At 41.5% G+C, this 11,782-nt stretch overlaps 1 protein-coding gene across 1 annotated transcript; it reads left to right on the top strand.

The window, feature by feature from the left end:
* Positions 1-341: 341 nt before the first annotated feature.
* LOC140733991 (interferon-inducible GTPase 5-like) lies at positions 342-4,311 on the top strand. The gene has a single exon (XM_073057569.1). It carries the CDS (start codon positions 342-344, stop codon positions 1,557-1,559), a length of 1,218 nt encoding a protein of 405 aa, XP_072913670.1. The 3' UTR covers positions 1,560-4,311.
* The last annotated feature ends 7,471 nt before the right edge of the window (positions 4,312-11,782 follow it).

Here is an 11,782-nt window from a genome sequence, read left to right as displayed (position 1 = left end):
TAGAGAAAGGGAGGTCATTTATGATGGAGTTGATACTGGTTGAACTGGCAGCTCTCATGTAAGGACTTCTGCATTGATATCGTGAGGTTGTATGGATAGATTTCCAATACTCATAGTTCTAGAGAGCCAGGTTGCAGCCTGACCTATGGTGTTACCCACATGAAATTTACAAACATTGTTTGTAGCCCTGTAGGTTTGCCTGTATGTTGCAATTATCACCCATGTCAGAACGAGCTGCTGATTTTTGAGTTAATTGGTCACTACAAGTTGTCCCAAATGAGATGGATGACAAGAGAATGGAGATCTGAAGAAATAGAAGTTTTTAATAATTTGAAATGATAATGATCATGTTTCCTTTCAGGCAACAGGTGGCTGAGGCTGAGAATGCCACATTCTTCACAAAGGAAGAGCTCAACAAACTGAAGGCTGACTTTAAAACCGGTGGGGTGGAAAAGGTTACGTCTCTAATAGAACAGAAGCTATCAGAACTGGACAAGCCAGAGCTTAACATCGCAGTGACAGGAGAATCGGGTACAGGAAAATCCACCTTCATCAATGCCATGACAGGACTTCAGGGCAGTGGTGATGGAGCTGAAGTTGGGCTCACTGAAGCTACAATGGAACCAGCTGGATTTCCACATCCCAATTTCAACAACGTCTGCTACTGGGACCTGCCAGGGATCGGGTCCATAGACTTTCCCGCTGACAAGTATCTCAAGAAAATGAAATTTGAAAAATATGATTTCTTCATCATAATATCAGCTTGTCGTTTCAAAGAAAATGAGGCAAAACTTGCGAAAGAAATTAAACGGCTCGGGAGAAAATTCTATTTTGTCCGCACTAAGATTGATGCTGATTTTGATTCAATGACAAAAAGGGGGTTGGCAATTAATGAAGAAATAGAACTGGAACGTATTCGGAATAACTGCTGCAATAATTTGAGAAAAGCTGGGTTTCAAACCCCATCTGTGTTCCTGATATCCGGTTTTGAACAGGATCGATATGATTTCAATCGGTTAAAGGAAGCACTTGAAGATGATCTGCCAATTATAATGAAAAGTATCTTTGTCCTGGCCTATCCAAACCGAAGTGTAGAGATTATTCAAAAGAAAGAGAAAATACTGCGGAAACGTATCTGGATGTTGGCAACGCTTTCAGGATCTGTGGGAGCAGTCCCCGTTCCTGGTCTCTCCTTTGTTTGTGATATAGTCATACTGATTGCGGCAATAATCTATTTCCGTAAGTGTTTGTGTCTGGATGATTCCTCGCTTCAAAGACTGGCCAGCATCACAAATAAACCTGTGAAAGAACTTAAGGCTGTAATTAAAACTCCCCTGCTGGGGGAAATAAATAAAGATACAATTGTAAGGTTAGGTTGGCGTACTACAGTTGTTGCCATTTCAGCTGTGGAATTTGCTCTTGACTTCATCCCTGTCATTGGTTCCATTTTTGGAGCAGGATCATCATTTCTCATGATCTACACAATATTGATCGATGCACTGAAGGGCCTTACGGAGGACGCAGAGAGGGTGATGAAGTTTGCATTTGGCAACAATTAACTGGTCAGCACCAACATCAATACAATAAGCTCATGGTCTGCTGTGGTTAAAATATTTGAGGCCTGTCTCTAAACCCTGCCGTAATTCTACATGACAACTTTCCCCTTTGTTGCTTTCCTTTCCGAAATATTGCTTATCCATTTCTGAGGAACACTTGTGCCTGACCGAGGGACTGAAACTCTGTTAAAGACACGAAACAGGTGGACTTAAATGACGTGATCTTAATTTGAAGAGGAGCCGAGAAGTTATCTCCAGGTGTCTGAATGATGATCACCTGTCAATCAATAGCCTGTGTCAGACTGTGTGGACATTATAAGGTCACAGTGTAAGCAATATTGCTGTGTACAAACTGCTGGCTGTGTTTTCCCTTCAATATCTGTAAAGATCTGATTGTGACATCATTAAAAATGTAGTGGAAAGGCATTTCAGGAAATCATTAAAGCATGACTCCTAACTGAAGCACAACTCACATTTAAAAGAGCTGTTGAAATCACTAAATCAAAACAAAACAGCAGCCTGAGACACAACAGCAGACAGAGACAATTGAGTTTCAGTCAGGAATGAAAGTGAACGTGAACAAAATTGCAGTGTCTGAACAGGAACCAGCCTGACCAATCAAATTCTGTGACTGTTGTGGCAATGACTCACATACATCAGACAATTGCAGGTTTAAAGGTGAAACTTTCAGAAAATGAAACAAAGTAGGTCACAAAGCATGTCTGGCAGACAAAACTAAATAGACTGCACAGGGAAGACAAAGTGATTAAAAAGTTGTTGCAGTTTCGCAAAGAGCACTAATCTGCATGTTTTTCATGAAAATTCTGACAGTAATGAGAGTGACACAGGACTAGATGGACAGGATTTACGTCGTGAAAACTGACCAGAGAAAAGCAGTATGAACCAGAAATGATTCAGAAAATTAATTAAAATGAAATGCACAAAATCAGATTGAAAGTCATCTCTGAACTGAAGCCTGCAGACATCCAACTAAGAACGTATACTGTAGAAAGATCACTCCAGTGAGAGTGACATTTGTAATAATGAGATACAACAACCAACAAGACACATTGAGTTTGTATGTGGTGAAAACAGCGGGACCAGCATTGTGGGGATGTGAGTGACTGAGACAACGACAACTGGACTGGAGATATATCCTCCATTTGCATGCCACATCCTCTGCCATAGAGTCAACAGAAAATGACTTGAGAATGATTCTGGATAAAGCCACAGCAGTGTTCAAAGATGGCATTGGAAAACTCAGATATAGCAACAGTAAAATACTGTTATGCCACACCAAAGTGTTACAAAGCCCATCCAGTTCCTTATACTGTCTGCAAAAAAAATCCAGAAAGCTAGATCGGCTGGAGACTATATCAGTATTTTCAAGGTTGTGTGGAGCCCATGGGTAACAGCAGTAGTTCCAGCAGCCAAGAAAAATGGGTCTGATAGGATCTGTGGTGATGTTAAGGTCACCACCAACCCAGTCCTGAAAGTAGATCAATGCCCTCTGCACAGGATAGAGGATATGTTTGTAATCCTTTCTGGAGGGAAGTATTTCAGCTTTGGGCTTTCCAGAGGCTGACCAACAGATTGTGAGCTCAGACACTGTACTCACACATTATGATCCACCTCGTCCAGTGAAGCTTGCCTGTGATGCCTTGTCTAGTGGTGCAGATGCATTCATGTCAACTGTTATGAGTGATGGAAGTGAACACTCCGTAGCCTTTGCATCATGTTCCCTGGCCAGTGCAGAGAAAAATAATGCACAGATAGACAGAGAGGCCTTGACTCTTATTTGGGGAGTAAAATGATACAACCGCTACCTGTAAGGCAGAGAGTTTACCATCGTTACTGATTATCAACCACTGGTGTCCATTTTCAATCCACAGGAGGATATCCCACTATCAGCAGCACAAATACAAAAATGGGCTCTGATTCTTGGAGGACTCAATTACAAGATTGAATTCAAGAAGATGACAAATCATGGAAATGCTGATGGATTCTCCTATTTACACCTGGAAAAGGAACAACCTAAAAAATTTACAAAAGATTTTTAACTTCCTCTTGATTAAGACAAAGCACATCTGCACTGCACCACCCAGCTACAAATGGTTTGGTGGAGAGGTTTGTCCTGAGTCTAAAGACAGCACTGCAATCAATGTCAGCAGAACACACTATTCTGAATCTGCTAACAAAATGTGTGGCAGCTCACTGGTTGGTCAGAAGGCAAGGAATTTGACCAAAAACATAGCTAATTACCCCTTTTCTGAAGCAATCTGTGGTAAATTTCCAGTGCAAACAGTGAAAAGGCGTGCAAGGCAAAGCAAATTCATGGGATAAACCATAATGGTACTTGGCAGAATTTAGGTAGTGAGGCATTTGGAGAGGAGAAATCAAGGCAGAGGAGTTTTGACACCCATGCAACTGGCCGACGTGCAGGTTAGATCGCTCTGGGCACCAAGCCAATTTGGATAAATCGAGAGTGGCTTTAGGCGGGGCAGTGAAATCTGGGCATGGAGCTAGTTGCTAGGCAGCATGGTCTAGGCCTGGAGCCTTTCGCTGCTGCTTTGCCTGGGTCCTACTAGAAAGACAGAGTGTCAGGATTAGAGGCAAGAGCCGATATCACTCGCTCTCCTGTGATGTCCACTCCTCTCCATGGTGCTGGGGCTATGAAGACTGCACCAGCTGCTGTGCTCCGTACCTGCTAATATAGTGAACTGATACTGAGGCTTTGGGCCTACTGCGGGCTGCTCTGGGGTTTGGAGCAAAGGACTCACTTCAGTTCAGAATTTTGTTGCTCAGTTCTAATGTTCACATGATTTGTGTTTCTTTCTCCCTCTGTGCATCAGCTGTTGGTCTTCATTTTCTTTTCTTTTCATTGGGTTCCTTTGGGTTTTCTGCTTTGTAGTTGCCTGTAAGCAAACAAATATCAAAATTGCATTCTTTTTTTAATAATAAATGCATTTTGAAACTTGAATCAGAAACTCACCAATTTCCTCCTTGCATGTCATAATGCAACACACTCCACAACCATCAACTCACCAGCTATTCTGTGGATGTCTATATAGCAGTTGTATTATATAGTAAATGGTACATCGATGTGTGTATTATGTGAGTGGCTGAGTAGCAGAGTGGTGATGTTGCAAATATATTGTTTGATTAAGCATTCTTTGTTTTATTTAATGATAAATTACAGATTATATGAAATAGTGCGTGAATGTCATACGTCATCACATCACTACGTCATAAGTGCATGCCTCGGTAATTGTAAAAACGAAGAGTACATGTTTGTCCCAGTCTCCCTGTGTTTGTTTTTTGATTAGTTTTACAATTTTGAGTTACAAGCCATAATAGTGTTGTTCCTCCAACTTGAGTGTGGCCTCATCATGGCACTAGAGGAGGCCATGGACAGGAATTTGGAAATGGGAATGGAAAATTGAATTGAAACAGGTGGTCATGGATAAATCCCACCTTTAGTGATAGACAGAGAGAAGGTCCTTGATGAAGCAGTTCCCATTCCACATGACGTCTCTCCGATGTACAAGAGGCCACACTGTGATCACTGGATACAGTAGATGACACCGACAGACTCGCAGGTGAAGTGTTCCGTCACCTGGAAGGACTGCTTCTCCCTGAATGGTGATGAGGGAGGAGGTGTAGGGGCAGGTTTAGCACACCTATTGCAGGGGATAAGTTTTAGCAGGAAGATCAGTGAAGAGGGTTGAATGGACAAGGGAGTCATGTAGAGACCAATCTCTATGGATGGGGTGGGATTTAGTGGAATAGAAAGATGTGCTTTGTAGTAGGAACCCATTGGAAATGGTGAATGTTACACAGAATGATACAGAGACTTGTGGGGTGATAGGTAAGGACAAGGGGAACCCAATGGGAAAAGAGCAGTATAGGTAAAATAGCTGGGAGAGTCACTAGGTTTATGAAATATATCTGTAGATTGACAGTCTCCAAAGATGGAGACAGAGAAACCGAGGAGGAAAGAGGTTTTCAAGGAAGGACCAAGCAGGGTGGAAGTTATGGGCAAAGTTGATGAAACAGATGTGCTCAGCAGGGGTGGAGGAAGCCACACCAATGCAGTCATCGATGTAGCACAGAGTTGGGAAGGGCTACCAGTGCAGGTTTGTAGCCAACAAAAAGTCAGGTACAGTTGTAGTCATCACAGGGGCCCATGGGAACACCTTGGGATGGAGAAAGTGGGAGAAGCCGAAGGAGAACCAGTTCTGCCAAAGAGAGGAGGGTGGTGGTGGAGCAGAACTGTTCAGGTCTGTTGTTCAGAAAGAAGCAGAGTGGTTTACATCCTTCCTGATGAGGGAGAGAACTGTATAGGGACTGGACGTTCATAGTGAATACCAGGTGATCAAGGCCAGGGAGCTTAATGATTGCGGTGTTTGAGAGCATGTGAGGTGTCGCAGATGAAGATAGGAAGGAACTGAACCAAAGAATTCTGAGTATTTGTGTCATGAGGAAAGCTACCTCAATGCAGGGGACCAGAATGTGACCCATGGGCAGATGTCTGATGGATCAATTGAATGTTGTATTGAACCAGGAATTGAACTGTTGTTACTGTAAGAGAAATTGTGTATTACAGGAGGAAGAGCTGGGAGAACCAGAACTGCACAAATTAGAATGAGCCAGAAAAATAATTCCAGGCATTGCTGGCACATTTGGAAGAAGTAGAAGCACTACGCAGAAACATGAGAGAAATGAGGAGGAGATAGGTGGAGGAAGTCAGGAGCAAAAACACTGTTGCCGTGCACTAAATATCAATTGTATTTTAATATTTTTGTACATTTCACTTCTGGTTCACAGATTGCAGCTTATCCATTAACAGGAACACATCAAGAGTCACAGAGAGATCCAAAGTGTAAACAGGCTCTTTGGCCTCCCATGTCCATGTTGACCGTCAGACAACCAACTGATTACTCGCAGTCCAGAAATTATATTGTTTCCATCAGCACTTCTTGCTTCCAATTGACATTGATAAAGGATCATTAGTGTTGCCTGTGGAGAAACAGGTTTTGGGTGACACAATGTGAGGAAAGGAGAGGGGTGTAGTACCAATGTGACAATGAATAATCTTGTTGAAATAATGGGCAATGATACTCTCTGTACTTCATACTGCTGGGGTGTGCAGTTCAATGAGAATATAAATGTGTAAAGGGATCTGCCAGATGTAAACACCTCACCTGTAGAATGCAGAGTAACGGACACAGCTGATATCTTCCAGACCACTCAGTCACAAACATCTTTTCATTACAATGGTTGATCAGTTATTTGGTAGAATTACCCTCTTCCATTAGATACGGGTCATCCTTAATGACAAGTGGAATAAAGAAAAGGACAACTCCACAATCCAGTGAATCACAGTAACCATTGAGATTTACAATGGGCTGTTTTCACAGTGTTGGTCACTGATCTACAATATCTATGTTCACCTGTGAAGCATCTTCACACAAGTTTTTCTGAATCCTTTCATTGGTGAGTTTCTGGGTCGATGAGTGATTTCCACATTGTAACACTTTCACACAGTAGGGGTAAAGAAGCAATGCTCACGGAAATGTTGAAACAGCTTGCAGATTGCTAAATCACAACTTTTTGCAGGCTGTCTCAGCTTTCAAATCTGAGGATGCATTTGGAAATATTTTTTTTAAAGTTTGATTTAAGATCAGCTGTGCACTGAAACACTGAATCTTACAGTGAAATGCATCGCTCATATCAATGTCTAACACAGTCCGAGGATGTTCTGGGGACAGCCCACAATTGTCATCATGATTCTGGTGCCAATATTGCATGGCCACAACTTACTAACCCTAACCTGTACATATGGGAGGTAACCAGGGAATCCAGAGGAAATGCACACAATTATGGGGAGTACGTTCAAACTCCTTATAGACAGTAATGGGAATTGAACACCAACCTACTGATCACTGGCGGTGTAAATCATTATGCTACTATGCTGCCCAACATCCTAGAATTATTAAAAATCAGAAAACTGTTAAAATTGTATAGGAGAGAAAATACTTAAATAACTTACCAAGGTCCTGAAGTAAAATCACCAATTAAAAATTAAAATTACATTAAATTCACTGTACTCTTTAACATCCATTTAGAATTATAGAGTCATAAAAAAGTACAGCACAGAACCAGGCCCTTTGGCCCACCTAGTCCATGCTGAAACCATTTAAATTGCCTATTCCTTTCACCCTGCACTGGGACTATAGCCCTCCATACCCTTACCATCCACGTACTTACACAAACTTCACTTGTATGTTGAAATACAGCAGATGACTGCAACAGATTGAGAGGTACTCTTCAGCAGTTCCTAGAGCAAGGTGTAAGAGTGATCCTGAGTCAATTTGAGGAGCGGAGAGCACAGCAGAGTGCGGACAACAATTCCACGATGCCCTACACATGCAGCAACTGTGGCAGAGCCTGCTGTTCCAGGATTGGCCTCCAGAGCCACAGTCTATGTTGCCTGACAAACCAGTGACTGTGAGAAGCACAGTACCCATGGTTGACCACGACCGGCAGAGGCCACACACACACACATCACTAGTACTGGCAGCACATTTGGCACTTTCAGGATCCTTTGAGTGAAGAAGTTTCCTCTTATGTTCTGCTTAAAATGTTTCACCTTTCATCCTTAACAAATGAATTCTGGTTGTAGTCCTACCAACCTCTGTGGAGTTAGCCTGCTTCCATTTACCCTATCTTTACCCTTCATAGTTTAATATACCTCTATCAAATCTCCTCTCAATCTTTTACGTTCTAAGGAATAAAGTCTTAACCTTTCCTTTAACTCAAATCCTCGAAATGCAGCAACATCCTTGTAAATTTTCTCGGTACTCTTTCAACCTTATTTACATCTTTCCTGTAGGTAGGTGATTGAAACTGCACACAGTACTCCAGACCAAGCTTCAATGCTGTATACAACTTCAATGTAACATCCCGTCTCCTGTACTCAATACTTTGATTTATGAAGACCAATATGCCAAAAGCTTTCTTTATGATCCTGTTATGATCCTATCTACCTGTCATGCCAATTTCAATGAATTAAAACCTGTATCTCAAGATCTCTTTATTCTACTATACTCTTCAGTACCCTATCGTTCACTGTGTAAGACCTACTCTGGTTGGTTCTATTGAAGTGCAACCCCTGGCACTTGTCTGCATTAACTTCCATCTGCCATTTGTTCAGGCCATTTTTCCAGCTGATCCACGTCCCTCTGCAAGCCTTCTATCGACTACATTCCTAATTGTGGTGTTATCCACAAACGTGCTGATCCAGTTAACCATATTATCTTCTGGATCACTGATATAGATAATAAACCGCAATGGGCCCTACATCAATCCTGCGGCACACTACTGGTCACAGCATCCTGTTAGAATAGGCAACCATGTATTACCACTCTTTGGCTTCTCCCATAAAGTCAATGTCTCATCCAATTTACTACTTCACCTTGAATGCCAAGTGATTGAAACTTCTTGACCAACCTCCCATGTGGGACTTTGTCAAATGTCTTGCTATAGTCCATGTAGACAACATCCTTGCTTCCATCAACTTTACTGGGAACTTTCTCAATAAATTCTATAAGATTGACTAGACATAATCTACCACGCACAAAGCCATGCGGACTATTCCTAATCAGTTCATGTCTGTCCAAACACTTATATATGCGGTTCTTTGAAACACCCTCCCACAACTGATGTCAGATTCACTACCCTATATTTTCCTGGTTTATGTTTAGAGCCTTTCTTAAACAGTAGAGCAACAATAGCTACCCTCCAAACATCGGGTACCTCTCCTGCCACTAAGGATGCTTTGAATATCTCTGCTAGGGTCCCAGAATTTCTGCACTTGCCTCCCATAGGGTCTGAGGGAAATTCTTGTCAGGCCCTGGGGATTTAAGCCCCCTGACTTGCATCAGGACAGCAAAAACTTCCTTCTCTGTATTCTATAAAAGGGTCCATGAAGTTGGTGCCACTTTGTCTCACTTCTCAGGATTGATTCCTGATTAAATACAGATGCAAGTCATTTATTTAAGTTCTTCCCCATCTGTTTTGGCTCTACACATGGATTACCATTCTGATCTTCCAGTGGACCAATTTTGTCCCTTGGAATGCTTTTGCTCTTAACATATCTGTATAATCCCTTTGGATACTCCTTCAGTTTGTCTGCTAGGATAAACTCATGCCTTTTTAGCCCTCCTAATTTCTTTCTTATGTGTTCTCTGACATTTCCGAAAATCTATAAGCACCTCATTTGTTCCTTCCTGCCTATACCTGCAATGCACCTCTTTTTACTCTTTACCAGGGCCTCAATATTTCTTGAAAACCAATGTTGCCTGCATCTGTTATCTTTACCTTTTATTCTGACAGGCACTTACAAATACTGTCATCCCAAAATTTCAATTTGAAGGCCTCCCACTTACCGAGTACACCTTTGCCAGAAGCAGCTGGTCCAAATTCACACTGGCCAGATCACTTCTAATTCCATTTAAACTGGCTTTTCCCCAATTTAAAATCTCAACTCATGGACCAGACCTATCTTTTTCCATATGTTCCATGTTTGCAATGACATTGTGATCACTAGATGTAGTGTTCCCCTACACAAACTTCTGTCACTTGCCCCGTCTAGTTCTGTAATAGAAGATCAAGTATCATTGAAGCGTAAACATTCCTGAACACATTTAACAAATTCTTTCCTATCTAGTTGTTTCACAGTATGGAAGTCCCAGTCAATATTTGAAAAGTTAACATCACCTACATTAACAACCTTATGTTTCTTGCAACAGTCTGAGATCTCTTTTCAAATTGTTCCTCTAAATCCTGTGGACTGTAATATAACCCCATTAACTTGATCAAACCTTTCTTATTTGTCAGTTCCACCCATAACACCTCAAGTTCTCCAGTCTGTCCTGACGGAGCACTGCCTTGTCATTTTCCCTGACTAGTAACACAAACCCTCCTCCTGTAATCCCTCCTGTTCTCTCACATCTAAAACAATGGAACCCTGGAATACTGAGCTTCCAGTCTTGACCCTCCTGCAATGAAGTCTCACTGATATCTGCAAAATCATAATTCCAGGTGTTGATCCATGCCCTGAGCTTTTCTGCCATTTATACAATACTTCTTGTGCTGAACTACATTGAACTGCATGCCACTAGACTCACTAGCCTCAGTCGTTTGTTCCCTGACTTTGGCTGAGGTCTTACTAACATCTTACCATTTCCCTTATAGAAAATAAATGGTATCACTACTCCTGGCAGTGTAAATTGCCTCAAATTCAAAGTTCAAAGTAAACTTGTTATCAATGTATGTATATGACACCACGGTACTACCCTGAAATTCATTTACTTGCCGTTATTCACAGTAGAACAAAGAAATACCATCGTATCTGTGAAAAAATACACACAAAGACAGACAAGAATACTGTACAAAAGAAGACAAACTGCTTAAATACAAATAAACAAAAAACACAAATAAATAAATATATACATAAACAAACACAGGCAGACAGATAAAGAAAGGAAGGAAGGAAGAAAGCTGAGAACATGAGTCGTAGTCCCTGAAAGTCTATAGGTTGTGTTGAGTGATCAGTTCAGTGTTAAGGTGAGTAAGTTATCCACGATGATTCAGGAGCCTGATAACTGAAGGGTAATAACTGTTCCTAAACCTGGTAGTGTGGGACCTAAGGCTTCTGTTCCTCCTTCCCAAAGGCAGCAGTGAAAAAAGAGCATGATTAGATAGTAAGGGTAGTTGATGATGGATCTGTGTATAGATTTAACAGTGTCATTGTCAGCAAACTGACAAAATTTCATTGATCATGAGAACATTGCCTCCTTCACAACATGTTTGGACCAGCAGCATCAGGAATGGCATCTATCAAAATGCAATAGAATTACCACTTTCCTAAATAAGTTGGTAACTGCAGACATAATGCACTCTGTTGGTTGCCACCAGAGTCATTGAATCAATGTTCAGTGATGGTAAATGTTACTCTGTGTTTGCCAAAGTGACAGTCATCAGGGAGCAGTGATGTGAAATCCTTGGGACTGAGGGGAGGGAGAGGAGAATAAACTGAAAAAGGGCCTGGAGAAGACTAGTTACACTGGGAAGAATGATGTGGAAGTGTTGTACTCCAGCTCACCAGAACTGCTGTTTGAACATCTCTAAACAAGATTTATACTCATGATATGATACACTAT

This window comes from Hemitrygon akajei, chromosome 10 (genome assembly GCF_048418815.1).
Source record: "Hemitrygon akajei chromosome 10, sHemAka1.3, whole genome shotgun sequence".
In the NCBI taxonomy this organism is placed as follows: domain Eukaryota; kingdom Metazoa; phylum Chordata; class Chondrichthyes; order Myliobatiformes; family Dasyatidae; genus Hemitrygon; species Hemitrygon akajei.
The sequence above is the reverse complement of the archived record's forward strand: the minus strand, read 5'-3'. Positions and strand labels throughout refer to the sequence as shown.

What these genes read in the sequence shown, in the direction of transcription:
- LOC140733991 (XM_073057569.1), top strand. Translation starts at nt 342, where the DNA reads ATGATCATGTTTCCTTTCAGGCAACAGGTGGCTGAGGCTGAGAATGCC.